The sequence below is a fragment of the Panicum virgatum genome, chromosome 3K (assembly GCF_016808335.1).
Source record: "Panicum virgatum strain AP13 chromosome 3K, P.virgatum_v5, whole genome shotgun sequence".
In the NCBI taxonomy this organism is placed as follows: Eukaryota; Viridiplantae; Streptophyta; class Magnoliopsida; order Poales; family Poaceae; genus Panicum; species Panicum virgatum.
In genome coordinates, this window is record NC_053138.1 from 21,630,307 (window position 1) to 21,654,751 (window position 24,445).

General features: G+C 45.6%; 3 protein-coding genes and 1 non-coding gene across 11 annotated transcripts; 3 read left to right on the top strand and 1 right to left on the bottom strand.

Annotated features, from left to right (window-relative positions):
- Positions 1-13: 13 nt before the first annotated feature.
- LOC120698345 (thioredoxin H5-like) lies at positions 14-1,135 on the top strand. Its single transcript, XM_039981911.1, has 4 exons — positions 14-78; positions 284-397; positions 540-662; positions 749-1,135. Exons 1-4 carry the CDS (start codon positions 61-63, stop codon positions 884-886), a joined length of 393 nt encoding a protein of 130 aa, XP_039837845.1. The 5' UTR covers positions 14-60; the 3' UTR covers positions 887-1,135.
- LOC120698343 (serine/threonine-protein kinase STN8, chloroplastic-like) lies at positions 1,021-3,668 on the bottom strand. Of its 3 annotated transcripts, none has more exons than XM_039981902.1 (5): positions 2,735-3,668; positions 2,480-2,627; positions 2,289-2,383; positions 1,770-2,174; positions 1,021-1,686 (listed from the first exon to the last, which is right to left on the bottom strand). In XM_039981902.1, exons 1-5 carry the CDS (start codon positions 3,545-3,547, stop codon positions 1,339-1,341), a joined length of 1,809 nt encoding a protein of 602 aa, XP_039837836.1. In that variant the 5' UTR covers positions 3,548-3,668; the 3' UTR covers positions 1,021-1,338. The 3 variants fall into 3 exon arrangements, with proteins under 3 accessions (XP_039837836.1, XP_039837835.1, XP_039837837.1); XM_039981901.1 differs by having other exon boundaries at positions 2,289-2,390; positions 2,454-2,627; XM_039981903.1 differs by lacking the exon at positions 2,289-2,383 and having other exon boundaries at positions 2,454-2,627; positions 2,735-3,666.
- TRNAI-AAU lies at positions 2,227-2,300 on the top strand. Its single transcript has one exon. It is a non-coding gene; the product is annotated as a tRNA-Ile (tRNA).
- A 101-nt stretch (positions 3,669-3,769) lies between the features above and the next one.
- LOC120698344 (F-box/FBD/LRR-repeat protein At4g00160-like) lies at positions 3,770-18,449 on the top strand. Of its 6 annotated transcripts, none has more exons than XM_039981909.1 (5): positions 3,770-3,932; positions 4,045-4,952; positions 5,111-5,272; positions 5,551-5,704; positions 18,021-18,449. In XM_039981909.1, the coding sequence occupies exons 2-5, from the start codon at positions 4,068-4,070 to the stop codon at positions 18,035-18,037; spliced, it is 1,218 nt and encodes a 405-aa protein (XP_039837843.1). In that variant the 5' UTR covers positions 3,770-3,932; positions 4,045-4,067; the 3' UTR covers positions 18,038-18,449. The 6 variants fall into 6 exon arrangements, with proteins under 6 accessions (XP_039837843.1, XP_039837842.1, XP_039837840.1 ...); XM_039981908.1 differs by lacking the exon at positions 18,021-18,449 and adding an exon at positions 13,918-14,151; XM_039981906.1 differs by lacking the exon at positions 18,021-18,449 and having other exon boundaries at positions 5,111-5,456; positions 5,551-6,010.
- Positions 18,450-24,445: the final 5,996 nt, after the last annotated feature.

The window sequence follows — 24,445 nt, forward strand, 5'->3', positions numbered from 1 at the left end:
CTAATCTTCTATTTCCATCCAGGGGTCCGGATCAATATCCTGACGAATTGCCTCCAACCGATGGGGTGCTGTGGAAGTGTAAATTATCTCCTCCTACTCCATTACAGTTTTAGTTTGCTGGCGCATCATGCATTGCGGTTCCGCCTCGTTTGATATGCTTTGCAAATGCGTACATGACAGTACATGGTTTTGCTAAAAAAAACAATCATACGGAAGACCAACCATTTGCAGCCTTTTAGTAGGTTTCTGATTCAAGAAATTTGTATCATGGTTCTCTTTGCAGAGTGCTGTTGATGCTGAGGAACATCTGGACTACAGCGCCGGGAAAGTGACTATCATACCAGATCTGAAGTGTTGGGAACGGAAATTGGACGAAGCGAATGAACTTGGGCAAACGGTAAAGCACCCAAGATGAATAGTACTAGATACTCCTTCCTGCTTGTGACATCAGGGCACAATGAGTATGCCCTGATGGCACAATACGGGGTATTACGCTTGCAGGTAAACCATGTATGTTTGACATGTTCACGTGTGCACAGGTTGTGGTAAAATTCAGCGCGACTTGGTGCGGACCGTGCAGGAATGCTGCTCCATTATTCGCCGAGCTCTCTTTGAAGCATTCTGATCTTGTTTTCGTGTCCATTGATGTAGACGAACTGCCGGTACACAAAAATATTCGGAATTTCGCCCATTGATTTCTTTCTTCATTCTTTTTTTTAAATAATGCCACCTTAAAATTGTTCTCCAGGAACTGGTCACCCAATTTGACATACGCGCAACTCCAACGTTCATCTTCATGAGAGACAAGAAGGAGATCGACAAGCTGGTCGGGGGCAACCAGGAAGATCTCCAGAGGAAGTTCGATCCATACTGCCAGGAGAAATGACCGATGACCATTACGTCTGTCAGAATAGCATCAGAACGAGCATGGCCAGACACCCGATCGGCTGAAGCGGGAACAGCTCAGAAATTTGGCAACCAGTCGATGAGCTCTCTGGGATCTTCATAGTTTCGAGGAACTAACCAGCGGAAGTAGGATTTCTGACTAGTATAATGTAAAGTTAGCTAGTGTCTGAAACTCTGCACCACATTGTTCAAGCAATTCCATACAGAACAAAAAATTGTAACGCGACCAGATGCCTCTCCCTCTTGATTCCTCCCATGAGTGGTCATGCAGCAAAAAATGCCAATACAATGGCTGGTGGTCACTGTATGCCATCGCCAAGGACTCGACGACGCGCTGTGTCCAGCGATGAACCAACCAGAGGATTCCAATTACCCAATCTGTATAAAGCGAGCCTGCCCTGTACGTTCCCAGCCATGAGCCACGGATGGATGCTACTTGCTGAGCGAGAGCTTGGACAGCACGGCCGCGGCCTGATCTCCGCCCAGGAGAAAATATGGGTGCCTCAGCGCCGCGGCGGCGGAGAGCCTGCCCCCGCCGTTGGCGCCCCTCTGCGAGATGAGCTTGGTGGCGAGGTCCCAGCCTCGCCCGGCGTCCTGGTCCAGGATCCGCAGGTCGGGCCTCCGGCGCGTGCTCTGCCGCCACTTGTTGAGGTCGTAGCCGGCGGACCTGAGCTCGCTGTTGAAGTTCTTGAGCCCCGACTGTGTCCGCAGCGTCGGTATGGCCATCTGCATCAGCACTATCCCCGCTGAGTACATGTCGAACAGGTCCGGGCTGTTGAGCTGCAAGACACGCGGTGTATGTATCAATGTCTGATCAGAGCGAGGGGGAGAGGCGTCGGTGGCGGCGCCGGCGATCCACCCACCTGCCAGAGGATGGGGGAGAGGATGGCGGCGATGGGCTCCGGCGGGGGTTGGGGCGTCTCCTCGGGGAGGACGTAGAGCTCGGGCGGGCAGTAGTCCGGGTCGAGCAGGGCGCGGTCGGGGACGTAGTTCTTGCCGATGCGGAGGTCGGTGGCGGCGCCGAAGTCGATGAGCTTCACCTGCCCGCGCCGGGTGACGACGAGGTTGGAGGGCTTGATGTCGCGGTGCACGATGCCCGTGCCGTGGATGCGCTTCAGCGACGTCACCAGCTGCCGCATCACCTGCTTCACCACCAGGGCGTCGCGCTCCAGCGTGCCCAGCCCACGCAGCGCGCGCCCGAACATGAGCTGCTCCAGGTTGGACGGGAAACCCCGGTCGTTCAGGTAGTTGCCCAACGTCCGGTCCCCCTGGGCGTAATTAAAACAATAATAATGATTCTGTCAGTTAGTTAAGCAAAATGGCCTATTAGCTCAGTTGGTTAGAGCGTCGTGCTAATAACGCGAAGGTCGCAGGTTCGAGACCTGCATGGGCCAATGTCTTTTTTCTTTTCGCGTTTTGTTGTTCTCGGTTTCAAATTCTTTTGCGATCAGAAGTTCTGAACTCGCAGCAGGAAAATCTGAGAACTTTGAGAGAGAAAAACAATGGAGTTAATACTTAATAGCAACACCAATGGCTCAATTGCACACCTCAAACTTCCAGACGAGCCACTTGCCGCCCTTGACGAACTCCGACTTGGTCTTGTCGGCGACGAAGCTCCCGAGGAAGTCGGCGCACGTCTCCGGCGCCGCCCTGGCCACGCGGTAGTTGAACCACTCCTCGTAGTCGCCGCACTCCTTGGCGCCCACCGTGCCCACCTTGATCTGAACACGATCAGACATTCAGCCACACATCAGCTGACCAGCCAGCGTCGCCATTTCACCACAGCGATCGCAGCCGTGCCTGTCGCGCGCTGCTCTGCTTGGCTTACCTTCTTGAGGATGACCTTCTCCTTGTACCTGTCGTCGTTCTGGAGGCTTGTCCTGGCCCTGCCCGACCGCTCCTCCACGGCGGCGCCGTTCCTCGGCACGACGGCGCCGAAGAACACCACCCCGAAGGAGCCCTCCCCGATGCGCTCGCCGACCACGAAGTCGCTCATCTTGAGGCTCCGCCGGCCCAGCGCGCTGTCCAGCGCCAGCTGCAGCGGCGCCAGCACGTAGGCGTCCACCGCGCCGCTCAGCACCCCCGGCCGCGCCGTCAGGTACAGCCACGTCGCGCCCAGGAACCCCAGCAGCGCCCACCGCTGCGCGTCCGACAGCCCCGCCGTGAGCGCCTCCAGGCGGGACAGCGCGCCGCCCGCCGCGCGCGCCGCCGGGCTGGACGCGTCCAGGTGCAGCGCGCTCAGGAGCCCGTCCGGGATGGCGCCCGTGGCCGCGCCCGCGTTGCTGCTGGCTGCCGCGCCGGACGCGTCCGCGCCCAGGAGCTCGCTCGCCGCGCCGACGGCGGCATTGGTCGTGTCCCCGATGGTTGGGCCGGCGGCGGAGGGGTCCAGTGGCAGCGCGGTAACGAGGTCGTCCGGCGTGGCGGCGCCCGCGCCGGCGTCGCTGGCCACCGTGTCGGGCGGGCCCACCTGCAGCGAGCTCTTGAGCTCGTCCAGAAAGGACGCCCAGCTATCGTCCGCGCCGTCGGTGGTCGCGGCGCACCTGAAGATCAGCCTCTGGGCGTGGGGCTTGGCGCCGGACGGGTGGAGGAGGGTGGGGTACTTCTTGGCAAGGGTGGGCGGGGGCAGGAGGGAGGCGGCCATGGCGAGGAGGGAGCTCTCATCCCATGGGTTGCCGAAGGCAGCCGAGGACGCGGGGGAGAGAGCGGGCGGCGTGTGGAGTAGGGAGCACTGGAGGCTGGAGCAGAGGCTGCGAGGTGTGCTACGTGGCAGGCAGCGGCTTGTAACGTTTGTTATCCAGATGGGAGGAGATGGGCCGGCGAAAATAAAGATGGCGAACCCAGAGAACATAATGGGCCTGGACTGGAACAGCCAAGAAGACGGAACAAGCCAAGGGCGAAAGAAAAAGAGAGGACCTCTTGAGTGACTCAGAGAGAGAGAGGCTTCTTCTCTCCTCCGATCCGCCCGCCGCCACCGCTGCTGCTTCTGCTTCGATCTCACTCCAGGGCCCAGGCTGCGGGGAGGCGAGGTGAGCTGGTCACCGGCAAGCGGCCGAGCGCCGAGGTTTTCAAATCCTCATCCTATTATCTCCACCCTTTCCGTCGTTATCTGACCATATGGTTTGTCGTCCCGCCGCACAGACGCCCGCCGCCTGTTCGGCGGAATGCCTCCGGGGAGAAGAGGGAAAAGGGGCAAGAAAGCGCCGATGGAGAGCGCAGGAAGCAGCATAGACGCCTTGCCGGACGGCGTCCTCCAGCACATCCTGGGGTTTCTGCCGGCGTGGGACGCCGTGCGGACGTCCGTGCTCGCCCGGCGCTGGCGCGACCTCTGGATGTTCGCGACAGGCCTGCGCATCATCGGTAACGACGACGACGATCGAGAGGCGCTCCGGGAGTCTGTGGACCATCTTCTTCTCACCCGCGGAATCGCGCCTCTAGAAACATGCGAGCTCAGGTTCGACAGTATCGCCAATGAATTCTCTGGCGGCGACGTTATCCGTGTGAACCTCTGGTTCCGGCATGCTATTCGGTGCCAGGTTCGGGTGCTCCGGTTGGTTTTCACACAGCCAGGCCAACACTTTGATCTACAAGTCCTGCATCTCATCTCACGACACTTAATGGAGCTAGAGCTTGTTAGTGTTGAGGTGAAGGAAAGTTTCCTTAACTTATTAGGCTGTCCAGCACTGGAACAACTAGCGGCTGAAGATTGTGACTTGTCTCTTGTCAAGAGGATCTTATCTGTGTCTCTGAAACGCCTGAGCATCACCTCTTGTATATTCAGTGAAAGCTTTCGCACTCGTATTCACACCCCCTCTCTGGTTTCGCTGCTGTTAGATGACAATTGGTGTAACTCTCCAGTGCTTGAGAGCATGCAATCATTCGTGGATGCTTCTATCAGAGTTGTTAACGAGAGTGTGGACAGCTGTGAGCATTGTGACTCTGGAAATTGTAACAGCTGCAATGGCATCATACATGGTAACAGCAACTGCATTCTTCTGGAAGGTTTATCAAAAGCCAAGAACTTGGCATTGATAGCTGATTCCAAAACGGTATTGGATACTTTTGCCTTCAGCTTGTTCATAAGTCATAGACAGGTTTTCTTATGCTTCAGTACCGTTTGGAATTCTTAAATTAAACATTTGCGTTCTCATTAATAATTTTCAGATGATTTGCAGTGATAATTAGTTGTTGCTTGTATTTCATTCAGTTTATTTTCAGAATGGATTTGAAACGGTGTCCTACCTTTAGCAAATTGAAGACGTTGTTACTCAGTGATTATTGGTGTGTGGCTCTTGATTTGGATGCAATAACATGCATTCTCAAGAACTCACCATTTCTAGAGAAGCTTACTCTTGAACTTTGTTTCAAGGTATATATTTTAAAGGGCGTACCCAGTGCCGTAGGCTTCCCGCACTGTGCGGGGTCTGGGGAAGGGTTGTTTTTAAGCCCCAAGCCTTACCCACACAAATGTGCAGAGGCCGGGGCTCGAACCCGGGACCTTCCGGTTACAGACGGTAGGCTCTACCGCTGCACCAGGCCCGCCCTTCTTCAAGGTATATATTTTATGGATGGAAAATTGTTGCTTTGTTAAATTATTATAAATCATTCATCATTGATTGATTCTTGTTAACTGATTGTTTACTACAGGGATCTGATCATAAAATGGAAATGAAAGGAAGCTACATTCCAGAACAGGAAACAACTGCGATATCTGAACACCTTAAGATAATAGTGGTGAAATGTGACGTGGTTGATGAGAAAGTTTACAAAGTTTTAAAGCTCCTGTCTACATTCAACATTCGTAAGCTAACTAGCAACACTATCAAGTTTTTCAATATTTCTAAAGTTTCTCTCCACTTTCATAAGCATCTCGGGACAAGTTGACCGCTGATGTATTTTCCTCTTGAATTAAATTGCATGAAAAGTATGATTGGATGTTGACTTGTTTTGAATATTCTCTTTGTCTATTTGTTATAAGAGGTAGCGCACAAATGATTCAATAGACTAGTTACGAACAATAGTTCGCTCTTGCTGATTAGTTCTGTACAGCATCACATAGTTCTGTATTTAGCAATGGTACAGTATGGTTACATATTGTTGTGCTCTTGCCTCACCTTGTCTTTTGAAGGCTTTAGTGTGCGTGCCCAATTACCTGCTCTTATTGGCTGAGCTACGAATCGCTCAGTCTTCTTCATATAAGGTAATTGCATGTATTTGAATTGGCAGTGTGTTGACAGCCAATTCTGGCAGTTCAGAGGCCGACCGGTCTGACCGGTTGGGCCGATCGATCAGACCGGTCTGTCCAGTTGTAATCCGAGTAGGCTTTATTTTATTTTGGAAATTCTTGTATAAACCGACTTGAAGAGGGGTACGACTTCCCCGGCCTATAAATATAAAGGCTAAGGTCGATTGAGGTATTCCCAATCGAATCAATCAAAATATCGCATTACTTTTTATCTCTCAAACTCTAGTCTTTTCCAACCATAGATTGCTTTCTTCTTTCATCTCGACGACGTTTGAAGACGTTCTGAGTGGTCTGTCGACCTCAGAGCAACCCTAGCCGCGCAAGCTCCGACGAGGTCCCTCTCGAGCTCGCATTTCTAGGTCTTCGCGGTTCTCTGCTCCACACCGGTCAGACCGGTTTGCGGAACCGGTCAGACCGGTCCGTCAGGGCATCGCTGGTTCAGATCGTTTTGACGATCTCCTGCGTGTTCTAGCGCATTCGAGTGTGTTGGCGCGATTCTGTGTCAACACACTTTTTGGTGACTCCGTTGGAAAAAGATTAATCTGGTTTTAAAACCGATCTAATCTACTCCTTGAAGAAGATGGCCTCTTCAGAGATCGACAAGGAAAACATCATCACGGCTACAATGGAGGAGCTCATCGAAGAGGAGTGCAAGGCCTACCTTCTTGTGGAGGAGCACGTCAAGGCACAATTTTTGAAAGGCTTCAAGAAGGATCGTGGTGGCCTCGTCAAGAGGGTGGATGAGTTCGTACTGCCGTCTCTCAAGCTTAGCAAGGATAAGATTGAAGCGATCCCCAATGTAAGCCTCTCTCCCTTTGATATGTTTGATAGAATGTCATCCATAATGGATCAAAAGATTGTTGTTGCACAAGCTGCTGCGAGTGACATTTTGATTAAATTGAGTAGCGATGTTGATGCGCTTAAGGGTAAACAACCCATGTCAGATCCTAACTTGCTGGGGTCCGACTCCATCTCACCGGGCCAACGGTCCCGGACCCACTTCCCGCTCGGGGACGGGTCCGGTGTCACCACGTGTCCCAGAGGTAGAAATGCTCAGCACCTGTGGCCGCGGACCCGGACCCCTGCAGGTGGGTCCGGGACCTCCACGTGCCATTCGGACTCCCGCAGATGGGTCCGGGACCTCCACGTGCCTATCTGGACCCCCGTGAGCTCTCGGCTCAGCTAGCTGCTCGGGAGGGGTCCGGAGCCGCCACGTGTCACACAGACGCGGGTGCGGCCGCAAGCCTTCCGCTGGAAGCTCTCTCACCTACCCGCATTAAGTGCGAGTGGTTGAGGCGGGCTCTGCTGCCTCTGGGCACGGGGCAGCTTTTGTCAGTCCACACTGTGGATCGCCAGTTACCGAGGCGGCTTGTTAGTTACCAAGGCAAGCATTAAAGACTCAGCGCCGCGCGCATGGGCGACGAGTCATGATGACCAGCTATTGACTGGAGCAACAGTGCACGCTACTACAGTGGACTGAGTCAGTAGTTCGGCGCTTCATCATGACCTCGACGCGCGGCTGCAGAGGCTAGACTCTACTCCGACAGGACAGCTCAAGACCATCCCTGGTCAGAAGCTACGCACGAAAGCCGACGACAAGATCTCCAGATCTGAGGCATTGAAGGCCAAAATGTAGTTTATAATACATCGCCGGGCCCACCTGTTGGGCCCCCGCTCAGTGTACGTGCTCCCCTTGGACATATAAAAGGGAGAGCACGCCAGCTAGAACACAAGCTCATACACAGGCCAAGACTCATGCTGGACTCAGTACTAGACATCCCTGTTCTCAACTTCTTGAGAGCACAAGCAATACAACACACAATGGACGTAAGGTATTACACTCCGGCGGCCCGAACCACTTTAAACCCTCTGTGTTCATCGTGTTCTTCCACCGAGATTGGGCTAATCCTAGCTAACCCCCGAGTACTCACCCTCTGGGCTTAGGCGGGTGCATTCCGCCACCCGGCTGTGGTTTGCCACACCATGACATAACTCATTAGATCCGAGTTCGGCTACCCCTGAGTTCACATCTGAACCACTATATGGTATGCCGCCGAACTCGTTCCCAAGGCAAACCCCATCACCGTCGACCGTGCGCACTGCGCCTGCCGAACCGGTCCCACAGACCGGTCAGATCGGTTACTCAGTACTGTCGCCAACGCCTCTCGAGACAATTTCAGGTTCGGTTGCCCCTAGCCGAACTAATGAATTGTCACTGTATACACCACCTCGCACTACTACTGTAGCGGGAGGGCCACGAGGATCTGGACCTAACCAAGGACCGATCCCGACTTCTTTACAGACGATGGCGCATGGAAATTCTAATGCACATTATTTTTCTGAGTTTTATACCAGCCAACACTATCAGGCCGATCTCCTTAAGTTCAAAGAGGATCTGGCAAATGCGATTAAAAGTAAGCTTGGGGTGGATATGTGTACTACATGTTTATATCAAAAACCTTATCCCGCTGAGTTTGATTTTACTCCTTTTCCTGCTGGTTGGCGTATTCCTGAGTTTACTAAATTTAATAGTTATAATTCTCGTACGACTTGGGAGCACGTTAGTCAATATGTCTTGCAGTTGGGAGAAGCCGGTTTCAATGACGCTTTGCGTGTGCGTTTATTTTCTTTTATCTTTGACTGGAACGGCTTTCTCTTGGTTTTCCTCGCTTGCTCCTAATTCTATTCGTAATTGGGCTCAGTTGGAGCATAAGTTTCATGATCACTTCTTTAGCGGGGAGACCGAAGCGAAATTGTTAGACTTAACATCGATTAAGCAAGGACGTGATGAATCTTCTTCAGATTATTTCAAAATATTTAAAGAAATTAAAAATTGGTGTTTTAGTTTGACGATTTCTGAAAAAGATTTGGCGGATTTGGCGTTTAAGGGCTTTGAATATCATACTATGAATTTCTTGCAAGTCAAAGTCATGGGTTTAGAGTTTAAACTTAAAAATGCCAACACACATATTCTTGATCATGATTCGGATAGTTCAGACGATGATAGCAAGGAGGTATACGCTGCTGAATTTGTTTGGCCATCAAAGGCCAAACCCGGTTCAGTTCCGTCTCTCAAGCCGATTCAAAAGAATCGGCTAGTGGAGCTGAAATTTACTTTTGATGTTTCTAAATGTGATCGGATTTTTGATGAATTACTTAAAAACAGTAACATCCGATTGTCACATGCTATTCCATCTCCCGATGAGCTCAAACGACATGCATATTGTAAGTGGCATAACTCTACATCTCATGCTACTAATGATTGTAATGTTTTCCGTCGACAGTTACAATCGGCCATTAATGAAGGATGATTGGTACTTTCTGAGATGCAAATTGACAAAGCTCCTTTCCCTGTTCATACGCTGGAATTGAACAATCCAAAGGTGCTCATTCGGCTGAAACAAGCCGAAGGAGCTAAGGGGAAACATGTTGTTATCGGTGATCCAAGACCGATGAATATAAGTGACAAGATCCTTGCCCGGGAAGTTATCAAAGAGAAGACTGATGATGGCAAGGATACTCTGAAGATCATTGTCAGAAATCCCAGACTCGGGGGGCAAGAAAGCTCTCCACCAGAAAATCGGTCTGCTGATCAGGCACGACCGGTCAGACCGGTGCCTCCGACCGATCAGACCGGTTCCTCCAACCGGTCAGACCGCTCTGGTGACCATCCCCGGACTTTCAAGCCAAAGCGTCCGGAAGTTGGTACTTGGAAGACCAACGAGGTGAAGGTGCAGGGAAGAACTGCTGATCAGAAGGCCACCTTCAACCAGTTGTTGAACAAGTACACAAAGGCTGTTCAAAACGATCGGCCGCTAAAAAAAAGACCGCGATCACCACCGCGTCGAGACCATCCAATGTCCCCAAGGAGGGAATCTAGTAGGCGCAAAGGTGATGTTGTCACATTGTATCCTCCCTAGAAGATGTATGCTACCATGCCATGGGTGCCACCGACGTCAAGTGCAACAAATCCGGCATGGCAGCATGAAGGGATATGGATGCAGTGTTTTCCAATGCCTTATCCTCCACATTATCAAGGGGAAAGCTCCAGGGTGCCCGTGCACGGCCGATTGGGATCACGCCAATCTGGTTCAGTGCAGCGGGCTGCACCGGTCAGACCAGTCACCTCTGACCGGTCCGACCGGTCTCACCAGAGGCCGGGCCAGGTTCCTGCTCCAAGATTCGAGTATCGCATCAAGGAAAAGAAAAAGGAGCAGAAGCCTGTTGCTGATCCAGAGAAACCTAAAGCCGATGTTATTCAAATTGGTAAAATCAAAGTGCCCATAAAAGACACGGGCAAAAAGCCGATAGATATTGAAGAATCGGCTGATGTTCCTTCACAAAAGCCGGTCATAGCCAATGATCATGAGGCTGGTAGCAGCAAGAGCGCAGCGGACAAGTACTATCAGCCTAGGTGGTGCCCTTCAGGTGTAACTCATACACAGAAGAGGAAATTGCAGCGCCTTCGTAACAAAGAAAAGAAGGAGCAGGAGAAAGAGAAGATGAGGGATGAAGACTTCAACAGATACAGGCCCATGTTCCCTCAGAAGGTTTGGAAGGTCAAGACAGCCAGACCGGTTGGACCGCCGCAGCCGACCGGTCAGACCGGTCAGATAGACCAGTCAGACCGCTCTAATCAACCGGTCAGACCGGTAGAGCCTACTGCAGAACCAGCAGCCGAATCGGCACCGCCCGTTTCGGTTACTTCTGTAGACGAAGCCCCGGCAGTTCCTCTGACAGCAGAAGATGAGGAATTGATGGATTATGAAGCGTCTCCGGAGCGCACCAATTTGGAGATTAATGTGGTGCACTTGTCTTCGGATTACTTCGTGGTTCCGGAAGAGGATTTGGCTCATGTTCAGTTTGGGCCCCGTGAAGCTGTGTTCCAGAATCCAAGCGAGAAGGACAACCATCTGAAGGCTCTTTACCTGAGGGGACACATTAACGGGAAGCCGGTGACTCGCATGCTAGTAGATGGTGGGGCCATTGTAAATCTTATGCCCTACTCGCTGTACAAGAAGTTCTGTAGCCAAGACGAGGACTTGATCAAGACAAACATGACGGTCAGTGTTGTTGGAGGGAGCAAGCCCCTTAGTGAAAGCATCTAGGCCCCTAATTCGAGTTTTGGTAATTAATGACAACGATTTGTGGATTAACAATTTCATTTGAGATAATGAGTATAGGTTGATCCACGGATGAAAGAGATTTGGTTGTGAACGTATGGAGTTTTGGAAATGATGAGCAAAGCTCGGGCTCAAGGCAAAGGTAAAATAGGGCTTTTGCATTTTACCGGTCACAAGGCGTTTAGTGGATGAAAAATGACCGGATTTGTTGGATAGATAGCCGTACTATCAAGAGGGGTTGTGTACTCATGCTTGACGGGTCTTTAGTGCCATTTTGCTCAAAATGTCTAGTTGCATGCATAAGGGCTAACAGTGTTTTGAAAAGATTTGAAAAAGACTAAGTTTGAGCGCTGACTGAGTAACGGCGGACAGTCCGCACCAAAGTGGCGGACAGTCCGCACCCGTTCCAGAGAGCTTGCAGAGGCTCTGGTGGGCTGGCGGACAGTCCGGCCCAGGTGGGCGGACAGTCCGCCACTGTATTTCAATTTAGTACCAGAAAGGGTGTCTCTCTGGTGTGGGCTTCAAAGTTGAACGGCGGACAGTCCGGCCATGGGGCGCGGACGGTCCGCCGGCTAATCTCAGTTTTGTACCAGAGAGGTTGTTTCTTTTGATTCAAGCCGGCTCAAGATCAAGAGGTTCTTGATAGAGGAGCGGTTGATTCTTGGAATCCACCTCAACGTGGATTAGGGGTGACCGGCAAGTCATCGACACCACGGGATAATTTCTTGTGTCAAGCTTGGTTACTTCTCTTGCTCACTTTAATACTTGCTTTTACTTTGAGCATTTTACTTTACTGGAGCTTGATTTGTATCTTGTCACCCTAGGTTGCAAACCCATCTAGAGATAGTAATAGCTTGACATAGGGCTTTCCTTTGTTACTAATTAAATTTCTCTAGTGTTGTTGACTTTAGATTTTAAACCGCCTATTCACCCCCCTCTAGTCGGTGTTCTTGATCTTACACTTAGCGCCAAGGGAGTTGCTTCCATGGAGCTCACCATTGGGAGCAAGACGCTTGCTACAGCTTTCTTCGTCTCGGAAGTGCAAGGTAACTACAATTTGATTCTTGGGAGGCATTGGATTCATGCAAATCAGTGCGTTCCTTCTATCTTGCATCAGTTTATTGTTCAGTGGATCGGTGATGAGGTTGAGATTGTCCATGGGGACACTTCATCCTTTGTTGCTTTAGCCGATTCGGATTCTATTAGTGCACACGACAACGTCAAGTGTTTATCGGGCGTGGATCTGTCCGATTATAATTTGATTAGTTGCACTAAGGATGGTTTTGTTTCTGCTGTACTAAAGCCGATGGATAATCGGCTAAATCATTTAATGTAAATAAGATGAATACAACAGAAGCTCCAGAAGCGACCGGTCAGACCGGTCCAGTCCCATTCGACGCACAGAGCCGACCGGTCAGACCGGACACCCCGACCGGTCAGACCGGTCCAACACAGAGTGGTTACAGCAGAGGCTAGATCAGTATCGGGCGCATACGAACGATTCAATAGAATGATGAGCAATAAGAACTTTGGCAAGATAGGTCAATCATCAAGAAAGAATCCTTTTGTGGATAAGACTTGCTTCAATTGTGGTGTAGTAGGTCATATCATTGTCAATTGTCCAAACAAGAAAAAGGATAAGAAAAATGATGAAAAGAAGAAGAAGTTCATCAAGAAGAAGAAAAATGGCCTAGTTTATTTTTTGAATGGGATTCTGATGCAAACTCCGATGATGATGATGATGACAAGCCATCCAAGGGAGTTGCCGGAATCGCCATCAAGGAGGCTCCATCACTCTTCTCTACACCACATTGTCTTATGGCAAAGGGTGGTGCAAAGGTACAACAAGATGGTGAACTTGATGAACTTTCATATGATGATCTTGTTGAAATGCTTAATGATGTCGATGAATTCATGACAAAGGAAAATGCTAAGTTGAAGGACTTGAAGTTGAAGTTTACTTCTCTTCAAAATTCCTATGAGGAGCTAAAGACTTCTCATGAGAATCTCAAAGAAACTCATGAGAAGCTTGAGGAAGCTCACAATACCTTGCTTAATCATGAAAGAAAAGCAACATTGAGCATTGGTGTTAGTTGTGATTTAATTGATGATAAATCTTGTGGCTCTAGCTCTACTAGTACTTATTGCACCAAAATTGATAACTCATCTTGCAATGAATCTCTCATTATGAAAAATGATTTGTTAAAAAAAGAGATTACTTGCTTGACTAATGATTTGAGAAAGTGCTATGATAGTAGAGCCAAGTTTAATCATTGTTGGGCAAGTCAAAAGGTCACCTTGAACAAGTAAGGGTTTGGATACATTCCTAAGAAAGGGAAGAAGATTTTTGTGCAAACCAAAACTACTTTTGTGAAGAGTAGTGGTAAGCCATATTGTGAAAAATGCAAGAAAGTTGGTCATGTTGAGAAGAATTGCACCAACAAGAAAGTCGTATCCTTTGATTCAAGTTACATTCTTATGAAAAATTCAAATGGCAATGTTAGTGCAAAATTTGTTGGGATACCTATTAATGGTGCTAAAAAGAATGCCGTTTGGGTGCCAAAAGTCTTGGTTACTAATGTGGTCACTAACTTTCAAGGACCCAAGAAAGTTTGGGTATCTAAAAGAGTTACTTCCTCTTTGTAGGTGAATTACAAGTCCGGAGGAAGACATTGGGTGCTTGATAGTGGATGCACTCAACACATGACCGGAGATCCAATGATGTTCTCATCTCTAGATGAGAAGATGGTAACGCAGGTTACAATCAAATATTCATGGTCGAAGAAGATATATCTAAAACGGCATTTAGATGTCCAGGATTTGTCGGCTTGTTTGAGTGGGTTGTTATGACTTTTGGTTTGAAAAATGCGGGTGCTACTTATCAAAGAGCTATGAATTTAATCTTCCATGATTTGTTTGGTGTCATCTTGGAGGTGTACATTGATGATATTGTCATTAAATCGGCCGGTTTGGATCATCATTTAGCCGATTTGAGACTTGCTCTTGAGAGGATGCGCCGGTATGGTTTGAAGATGAATCCACTTAAATGTGCTTTTGGTGTATCGGCTGGAAAGTTTCTTGGCTTCATTATTCATGAGAAGGGAATAGAGGTTGATGCTAAAAGAATTGAAGCCATGAGGAAGGTTGAAGCCCCTACATGCAAGAAGGATTTACAGAAGTTCTTGGGTAAGGTAAATTTCTTGATAAGGTTTATATCTAACTTGTCCGGGAAGATCGATACTTTTACTCCTATTCTTCGGTTAAAAGATGAAACCGAATTTACTTGGGGGGCAAAACAGCAAGAAGCATTTGAGAAGATCAAGATTTATTTGTCTTCGCCACCCGTACTCAAAGCACCTAGGAGAGGAGTACCTTTCAGACTTTATGTGGCTGCTGAAGACAAGGTTATTGGGGCTGTTTTGACCCAAGAAACCGAAGGGAAGGAGTATATCATTACATATTTAAGTCGACGACTTATTGATGCGGAGACGAGGTATACATTTATTGAGAAGTTGTGTTTGTCTCTTTATTATGCTTGTACCAAATTAAGGCATTATCTACTATCTAGTACTTGTATAGTAGTATGTCAAACCGATGTGATTAAACATATGTTACAAAAACCGATTTTGAGTGGTAGAATCGGCAAGTGGGCTTATGCTTTGGTTGAATATGATTTGGCTTGTGAACCTTTAAAACCTATGAGAGACCAAATTGTAGCGGATTTTATTGTTGAGCATCGGATTAATGACAAGCATGATCTAGAAGTCGGCTATATTACTTGCACACCATAGAAGTTTTACTTTGATAGATCGGTTTGTGATGATGGTCAAGGGATTGGTGCTGTTCTTATTTCTCCGAATGGTGCTGTTTTTAAATTTTCAAACCGATTGGAAGAAGAGTGCACAAATAACCAAGTTGAATATGAGGCTCTTCTATTTGGCTTGGAATTCTTGCAATCCATGGGTGTGAAGCATGTTAAAGCCTTTGGAGATTCTCTTCTGGTGGTGCAGCAAGTATCTAAGGTATGCCAGTGCTATAATGGTTCTCTAAATGCATATCTTGATAAATGCCTCGATATTATTTCTTCCTTCGATGAATTTATTATCAAACATATTCCGACGGAGGAGAATAGAAAGGCAAATACTCTGGCTCAGCAAGCATCTGGCTATAATGTTACGAAAAAATATTTCAACATTCGCAAGCCGATGCAAACGAAAGCCGAGTGTCTGGTTCTGGACGCACCGGTCCGACCGGTCTGACCGCCCAGACTGGTCTGACTGGTATAGAGACCGGTCTGACTGCCTAGACCGGTCTGACCGGTCCAGAGACCGGTCTGACCGGTGATGCAACTGCTGGTTCTGATTCGGCCAAAAAAGATGATGCAATTGTCTCGGCCGAAACCCAGGATTGGAGGGTTCCTCTTATATTGTATTGGAGAGATCCTGGTCGTAGTGCAGACAGAAATATTCGGCGTTTGGCTTTCAAGTACGTTTTAATTGACGACAAACTTTATCGTCGAACTGCCGAAGATTTGCTTCTCAAGTGTTTAGACTCGGATCCGGCCCGGGTTGCTATGGGTGAGGTTCATGAAGGCATTTGTGGTACTCATCAATCGGCTCCCAAGATGAAGTGGTTACTTAGAAGAGCCGGTTTCTATTGGCCCACCATGCTATCCGATTGTTTCAAGTACTATAAGGGATGTGAGGAATGTCAGCGATTTGGTGATTTACAATTAGTGCCTGCTGCGTTGATGCATCCTATTATTAAACCATGGCCGTTCCGAGGTTGGGGGTTGGATTTCATTGGACAAATTAATCATCCATCTTCAAAGGGGGCATCGCTTCGTGTTGGTTGCTACGGATTATTTCACTAAATTGACCGAAGCGGTTCCTTTGAAGAATATGACGCATAAGGAGGTAATTGAGTTTATTACTGAGCATATTATTCATAGATTCGGCATTCCACAAACTTTGACAACGGATCAATATTCTTTATTTATATCAAAAGAGGTGTGTGTCTTTGCCGAATCTTACAAGATGAAGTTGCTCAATTCATCTCCATATTATGCTCAGGCCAATGGGCTGGCCGAATCTAGTAATAAGATTTTGATCAAACTTATCAAGAAGAAGATAGAAGAAAATCCTAAGAGGTGGCATGAAGCGTTATCCGAAGCATTGTGGGCTTATCGTATATCTAGACACGGTGCTACTAAGGTTACTCCTTTTGAGCTTGTGTATGGTCAAGAGGTCGTTTTACCCGTTGAGGTAAATTTGGATGCATATAGATTGGCAAAGCAAAATGACCTCTCTGCTGTTGATTATCATGATTTGATGATGGATAATGTTGATGAGGTGACCGACAAGCGTTTGAAGGCTTTGAAGGAGATTGAGAAAGATAAGTTTCGGGTGGCCAGAGCTTACAACAAAAAGGTAAAACTTAAATCTTTTCAGGTTGGGGATCTGGTTTGAAAGACAATTTTGCCTCTTGGGATGAAAAGCAACAAGTTTGGCAAATGGTCGCCAAGTTAGGAAGGTCCATACAAGATTATCAAAGTTATCTCCGGTAATTCATATATGGTGGAGACGGTGCAAGGTGAGCGTCTACCAAGGGCTATCAATGGGAGGTACATGAAGAAGTTCTATCCTAGCGTATGGCAAAGTGCATGAGAACGAAGATGGCCGGTATTAGGTATCGCCCTTAGTTTTATTTTTTAGACTTGTATACTCTGTGTAAAATATGTACATCAGGATAGTTTTTGCTTTTTGGCTTGTGAAACTTACCAAAAAGCAGGGGGTATATGTTGACAGCCAATTCTGGCAGTTCAGAGGCCGACCGGTCTGACCGGTCGGGCCGACCGGTCAGACCGGTCTGTCCAGTTGTAATCTGAGTAGGCTTCGTTTTATTTTGGAAATTCTTGTATAAACCGACTTGGAGAGGGGTACGACTTTCCCGGCCTATAAATATAAAGGCTAAGGCCGATTGAGGTATTCCCAATCGAATCAATCAAAATATCGCATTACTTTTTATCTCTCAAACCCTAGTCTTTTTCAACCCTAGATTGCTTTCTTCTTTCGTCTCGACGACGTTTGAAGACGTTCTGAGTGGCCTGCCGACCTCAGAGCAACCCTAGCCGCGCAAGCTCCGACGGGGTCCCTCCCGAGGTCGCGTTTCTAGGTCTTCGCGGTTCTCTGCTCCACACCGGTCAGATCGGTCTGCGGAACTGGTCAGACCGGTCCGTCAGGGCATAGTTGGTTCAGATCGTTTTGACGATTTCTTGCGCGTTCTAGCGCATTCGAGTGTGTTGGCGCGATTCTATGTCAACACAGTGAAGCAATGCTTCTCTATATATATTTGTTCACTATCAGGACTATGCCACTCTCAAGTAGTGAATCCATGAATGCCACTCTTATCTCTATGATATATGGGCCCTGACACATGAGTGTCACCTCTTGGATTGCCGACCTTTACGTGTGTCGTTTGTGCATTTAGTTACTCCCTTCAATTATATATCTAGTTATTTGAAGTTATAAACGTTAGCATGGTATCTTTACAAACCTTCCGTGCCAATCATAATTTATTATCATTTTGTACTATGAATTTTTCGTTACCTATTGTTGTCACAGCTTCAAAGGTTTAGAAACATGTACTCTGACAAGCTAAATAGTTTGACTTCCTTTGTCAAGAAAATTAAAACTTTTTTTTTAAAAAAAATCTGCACTCAACTTATTGCCCCTGTCCAATTTTCACAGGTTTCAGTTTCGAGTAGGGCGGGAAAGCAACTGGTGCTGCTTGATCTACTATCTGTAGATTGCTCGGAAAACGTATGGCTCCAAGTATGGTTTTGTCTACTTTTTTGAGTACCTTTTATTGAGTTCCAGCCAAAGGTACTGTGTAGAATTGGCAATATCACTTTTTTTTAGAACTTGAGATCGTCTAGTCGGGCATGGAGCTTCAGATCACACCGTCGGACCTGGTTTATCATGCCGCGGGATTTCTGCTGCGATTTTGGTTCCCGCTGATCTACGCACTCAGCAGTCTGGACTGACTAACGTGCTCCCTAGCGTAGTGCGCTTGCCGCAGAGAGCTGCTACTGTGTCTCGGTTTGTTGTAATTAGAACTCTCACCCACTGGCTACTGCCTACTACTAGTAGTAAGTTTGACTACTGCACTGACCGCTTGATGCCCTCCTGATCGTGATGGGTGAATGGAATGGAACGTGATCTTGATCGAGCGAGTACGTTCACACAGACGTAGCTAGCGTTGCGCGTACAGCGAGATCAAGCACGCAGCCACTCTAGGAAATGCTGGTATCAAGAGCTAGTAGCCAGGTTTGTACCTGCACTACACGTCGTCTGAACTCACCCCTGCTGCTGCGCTTCGAGCGCCGGTGCACAGCAGGATACCGTGCTGGAGAACGCCGTGTCCGTAGCGGAAAGCGGCCAGGGCGGCGGGGGCGCGTCGTGGCGTCAAGGAGCAGAGCTGCAGCAGAACCATGACTGGTGACTTCATGAGGGCGACGTCCGCGCCACAATTCATCGACCCATCACCTAAAAGGATTCATTCGTACCGAACCGGTGTGACCCAATAAAATTTTCTTAATCCACGAGAGCGCGCACCACCATGCATACAGTCGGAAAAAGAAGTGGGCGTACATGAGCAACAACATAAGATGGCCTGATGGGCACCAACATGCATGGTGTGTTTATTTTTTTTGGGACACACATGCACAACAACAATTGATGGTGTGAGTATTGTTTGTTTTTTGGACGCACATGCACCCAAACACATGATGGCCTCTATATGCATGCACTATCCCAAACTGGAATTGCCTTGGCGGCTAAATACCGCCAAGAAAAATACCAAAACCGCTAAGGAAATGATGCTTGGCGGCCGGCCGGCTGGCCGCCAAGCAAAATCCGCCAAGAGTAGAGCGCCAAGAAAATTCCATTAACTTGGCGGCCAGCCGCCAAGAAAAGTAGAGCACCACTAAAATTGCCAAAGCGTCAAGAAAATATACCACCCGTCAAGAATATAACTTTACTTGGCGGTTGATGCCCGCCAAGAAAATGTATTAACTTGGCAGCCTTCAACCGCCAAGAAAAAGCATTAACTTGGCAGTTGATGGCCGCCAAGGAAGGGTCGGTGGGAAGAGGAGGCGCAGCCGCAGGGTGGGTGGGGGAGGGAGCAGATGGATGCTGTGGACTGTGGTGCGGAGTGACGGGTTAGGGTTTCTTGGGGATTTTTATTCCAGACAGGGTGCATCTCCACCGTGCGTTCCGATCTAACGGTGTAGGATAATGCGGGAGCTTGTTTGGGCTGAGATGGGCCGAATAACAAGGTGGGCATTTGTAGGCTAAATATTAGAAGATGGGAAAATACATACATTTCTGTTTATTTATCACAACAAAATATTTTTCACCAAATTATGACATGGAAACAATATGAACTAAATAAAAATGACATATATGTGCAAGTGCACTTTTTTTTTGCGACTATATGTTCAAGTGCACTTAAGAAGTACGTCATATATGTTTTACATGAACTTGACAACACCTAGTTTGGTCCTGCAAAATTTCAATATTCCTTTATTGAAAACATAGATTCTAAAGTATCAAAATATTTGAGTGTCATATATATATATATATATATATATATATATATATATATATATATATATATAAGCGAACTTCATAAGAATGTCGTACTTTTAAGTATCACATGTGTCTATGTGAGACTAAGTTCAAGTGCCATGTATATTTAAGTGAACTTTATCGAATTCATCTGTTATATATGTTTTGGTGAACAAGTTTAAATGACACATAGGTTTAAATGAACTTAATAAATTCAAGCATATGTCTAAGTGAACCTTACAAGATACAAAAAGGGAAACACATGTATGCCATTTATGTTTAAGTGAAAATAAGTATGTCATATGTGTTTAACTGTGGCACATGTCAAGTGACGTGACAAGTGTAAGTGGCATGTGTTAGTTAACTCACCAATAATCACTTTGCTTGAACAAGATAAAAAATTTATATATATATATATATAATTGTTATATATATATATATATGTTATAGAACTTTACGGGAATCAAATCATGTCATATTATATACATAACATGCATTTTCTTGGCAGTTTTGCAATTTTCTTGGCTGTCAACTGCCAAGAAAATGTGCTATTTTCTTGGTGGTTTAGCAAAACAGCCAAGGAAAAAACTCATTTCCTTGGCGATCCATTGAAACCGCCAAGCAAATACGCAATTTACTTGGCGGTTATAATATCTAGCCAAGAAATAACATTTTTTGGATGTTTATTTGCACCGCCAAGTAAAATATAGTTTCCTTGGCGGTTGTATTTTGGCCACCAAGGAAACATCTGGCCGCCAAGGTAATTCCAGTTTCTGGTAGTGATGGTATGTTGTTTATTTTTTATTTTATTTTCGTTGTTTATTTTCCTTGCTGAGGCCGCAAATGAGAAAGGATTTTTCTGCTTTGTATTTATTTTTATCCTTTTCAGTTCTTATCATCTTTCTATTTTTTTCTTCCAACTTTTTATTTTCCTTTTTCCTATTCTTATCCTTTTCTATTTTTTCTTCCAACATTTTCTTATAATCCTTTGGTGTATATTATTTATTTGTGTTTCTATTTCTTTTCTTTCTCATTCTAAATCTCATGTGAATACTAATTTGTTCGCATTCTAAGCTGATTAGCTAGTGTGTGAAATAACTTATTTACTTTATATAAATTATACTAACTTATTCATCACGTGTGCATATTCTGATTCTTTTAAAAAAATAGTTTGCTTGCAATGTGGATGTGTTTGTTCTTTGTGTAAACTTAATTGTCTGCGCTTAACTAATTTGTTTGTAATTTCAAATTACTTTTTCATATTTATAGACTAATTTGTTCGATGATGGTGACTCATTTGTTTGTGATATTCAATTTTTATTGTTTATCTTGTACAATCACATGTTTGTGGTGTTTATTTTGTTTGTTTGTGATACACAATTATTTGTGCTCTAATTTTAATTGTTTTTTCATGAAAAATTATTATTTGTTCACCACATTCAAGTATTTGTCCTAGTAGGTGAAATTATTTATTCTATATTTAAAAATATGTTTACGAAAATTCACGCAAACAAATGCAAGTGTGGTCTTATTTTGAAGATTCAGTTTAAGAAACACAACAATCCATTCCAAATTTATTTCAGATACATAGTTTAAGAATTATAAGGTTTTTTAGTTGAGAACTTCATTTTATGATGTCATCAATTTGTCTCCATTTGCACGCATGCATTTCGTAACTACTTTAGCTAGTTAAGTCTGTATGGCTGGTTAATTAAATAGACTGAGCTTCTAGTTTGTTACATTGTGGCCTATTTAATCGTGTACGAAAAAATACTCTTCAAATGACGGTTGTTGGTTTTGTCGCCACTAGTGATATATAACTGCACCCGTCGGTGTCGCCATCTCAGTTGCCCAAAATGGCAAAGGCCATGCCTTCACCACACCCATTTCGAGCTCCCATCAGCATCATCCCCGTGTAGCGTGGGGGCCGTGGCGAAGTTAGAGAAGATTAGAGGGGTTTGTATCTTTATTGTGGATGTATGAGGTTAAGTTGTCGAGAGTGCATATATTGCGAAAAATAATTTACATCACTGAATTTTTATTTTCTTGTGGGTGCATATGCCCCCCTTGGTAGCTCTTATCAGTATCATCCCTGTGTAGCGTAGGGCCGTGGCAGAGTTAGAGCAAATTAGACGGAGTTACATATTTATTGTGGGCAATTCTATGACCGTTTCTTGTATTTGTGCAGGACTATCCTGGTGACCTTCGGTGTGAAGTGCTGAGCTACTTATTATTTCATAAGTGCAATAGTGTGAAGCTGCCGCCTTGCCCCGTAGAAAGTGTCCTTCAACTCTTATGATGATCACGTAACCTTGTAGAAAATGTCCTTGAACTCTTTTGTTGTTCCAATGATGGCATTCGTGTGTATTAAAGTAGTATGCAAAGCTTTTGCATGACATATTTTGCTTGGCGTCCGGTTATATTATCTTGAATTATTATATATGACTTTGTACTCTGCGTGTAAACCGCCACCGCATACCAATTTATAAGACGTGGTGACAAAGGTTAGTGACAAAGATCTGTGTGACAAAGGTCCGCCACCACATACCAATTTGGATGTGGTGACAAAGGTTATAGGACGTATGAGTTCATATATATATATATATATATATATATATATATATATATATATATATATATATATATATATATATATATATATATATATATATATATATATATATATATATATATATATGACGAGTTTTTTCTACACTTGCGTGTAGCTACTCTCATTATCAGTATACCATCATGTGTATGTCCGCATACTCATTTATCACTTTGAGTATGTTCATATACTTATTCTAAGATACTTCAAAGGTATATACATGAAAATTTTTAAAAGCAACTCTATTTTTTAAATATACTATGATTATAACTTAATATTAGTATATAAAATAAGTATGTCCATATACTATATGTATGGTCACATACCCAACATATATATCATCATATATATTCTAGTATGAACACATACTTCACATACATACTCTTCATTGGATCAGATACGTCCTATATCATGAGATACACATGTGGGAGTAGCTACAAGTAAGTGTAGAAAGGAATTTTCCTACACACACACCATGCGGTAACAACACAAAACGTATAAGGTCATATAAACTACAACGATAATCAAGGGGCATAGAACGAGCGTTTCTCTTCATACGGTCATATAAACTCCAACGATAATCAAGGGGCATAGAAGGAGTGTTTCGCTTAGTAGAAACCTTGGTTCACGATTTTTTTATTGCAAAGCAACCACTTTCATGTTGCACGAAAATCTAATTTACTAGTGGAGTGCCCGGGCGGCAAAATATTTTTAAAATATTGTTTGTTATTACATAATACCGATCAATATACATCAACACATCATCTTATAACGCCTCAACCATCAAACTCCATAAACAGTAATGGTACGTTTTGAGTCACTGAAGGTAACATACATTAAGTTTTACATAACCCATCAATGCAAGATCAAACAAAAGTACAACAAAATATATAAACCACAAATTATATTGTGCGAAGTGCTGTGTATCGTATTTATTTTCTGCTTTGTATTTATTTTTATCCTTTTCGATTCTTACCATCTCTATTTTTCTTCCAACTTTTTATTTTCCTTTTTCCTATTCTTATCCTTTTCTATTTTTTCTTCCAACATTTTCTTGTAATCCTTTGGTGTATATTATTTATTTATGTTTCCATTTCTTTTCTTTCTCATTCTAAATCTCATGTGAATGCTAATTTGTTCTCATTCTAAGCTGATTAGTTAGTGTGTAAAATAACTTATTTACTTTATATAAATTATACTAACTTATTCATCACGTGTGTATATTCTGTTTCTTTAAAATAAATAGTTTGCTTGCCATGTGGATGTGTTTGTTCTTTGTGTAAACTTAATTGTCTGTGCTTAACTAATTTGTTTGTAATTTCAAATTACTTGTTCATATTTAATTGTCTACGCTTAACTAGTTAGTGTGAGAGGGCGAAGTCCGGGGCGCCGTAGTGTACGCCGACGAACGCGCCTCCTTGGCCGACGAGGACGGCTCCCCGCTCCGGTTGGGCGCCGGCGACACGCGCTCGTACTCAGAGAGCTTGGAGCATAGGCTCGCCGATCTGGCCAAGGCCTTGCCCAGCCCAAGCGGCGACCTCTGTGTGAGTGTCCTCGACGTGCCGGCCTCTTCTTCCGCAAAGATTGGACGAATTTCTAGTTGCGGCACTATCTTTTTCGCTTGAATGTCTCAAATGATCTGCCATAGGAGGGGGGGGGGGGGGGGGGGGTTCGTTGTTGAACCCCTGGTAAGCTTGATTCCTAGGTAGGACGCCCTAAATAAAAAGAAAGCTAACAGCTTCGACTCTGCACATCAGCCAAGCACAGCTCCGTGTCACCGCGTGTCCATTTCCTTCCACCTTGGCATGTGGTTGGCTGATGTTTTGTGCTGCGTGCCCACACATTGCACTCTCACAGACGAAAATTTGAGGTCAAGTTTCTCACAGACCTTTTTTTAAGCATATACTAGGCTTTTTTTTTAAGCATGAAGCTGTTA

Excerpts from the sequence above, each read along its gene's own strand:
- LOC120698345 (XM_039981911.1), top strand. Across the intron at positions 398-539 it reads CGAATGAACTTGGGCAAACG|GTTGTGGTAAAATTCAGCGC; the intron begins GTAAAGCACCCA and ends ACGTGTGCACAG. Across the intron at positions 663-748 it reads TTGATGTAGACGAACTGCCG|GAACTGGTCACCCAATTTGA; the intron begins GTACACAAAAAT and ends ATTGTTCTCCAG.
- LOC120698343 (XM_039981901.1), bottom strand. The coding sequence starts at position 3,547 with ATGGCCGCCTCCCTCCTGCCCCCGCCCACCCTTGCCAAGAAGTACCCC. Across the intron at positions 2,628-2,734 it reads AGAAGGTCATCCTCAAGAAG|ATCAAGGTGGGCACGGTGGG; the intron begins GTAAGCCAAGCA and ends GATCGTGTTCAG. Across the intron at positions 1,687-1,769 it reads TCTCCCCCATCCTCTGGCAG|CTCAACAGCCCGGACCTGTT; the intron begins GTGGGTGGATCG and ends CGTGTCTTGCAG.
- LOC120698344 (XM_039981904.1), top strand. The coding sequence starts at position 4,068 with ATGCCTCCGGGGAGAAGAGGGAAAAGGGGCAAGAAAGCGCCGATGGAG. Across the intron at positions 4,953-5,110 it reads TGATAGCTGATTCCAAAACG|TTTATTTTCAGAATGGATTT; the intron begins GTATTGGATACT and ends TATTTCATTCAG. Across the intron at positions 5,273-5,550 it reads CTCTTGAACTTTGTTTCAAG|GGATCTGATCATAAAATGGA; the intron begins GTATATATTTTA and ends TGTTTACTACAG.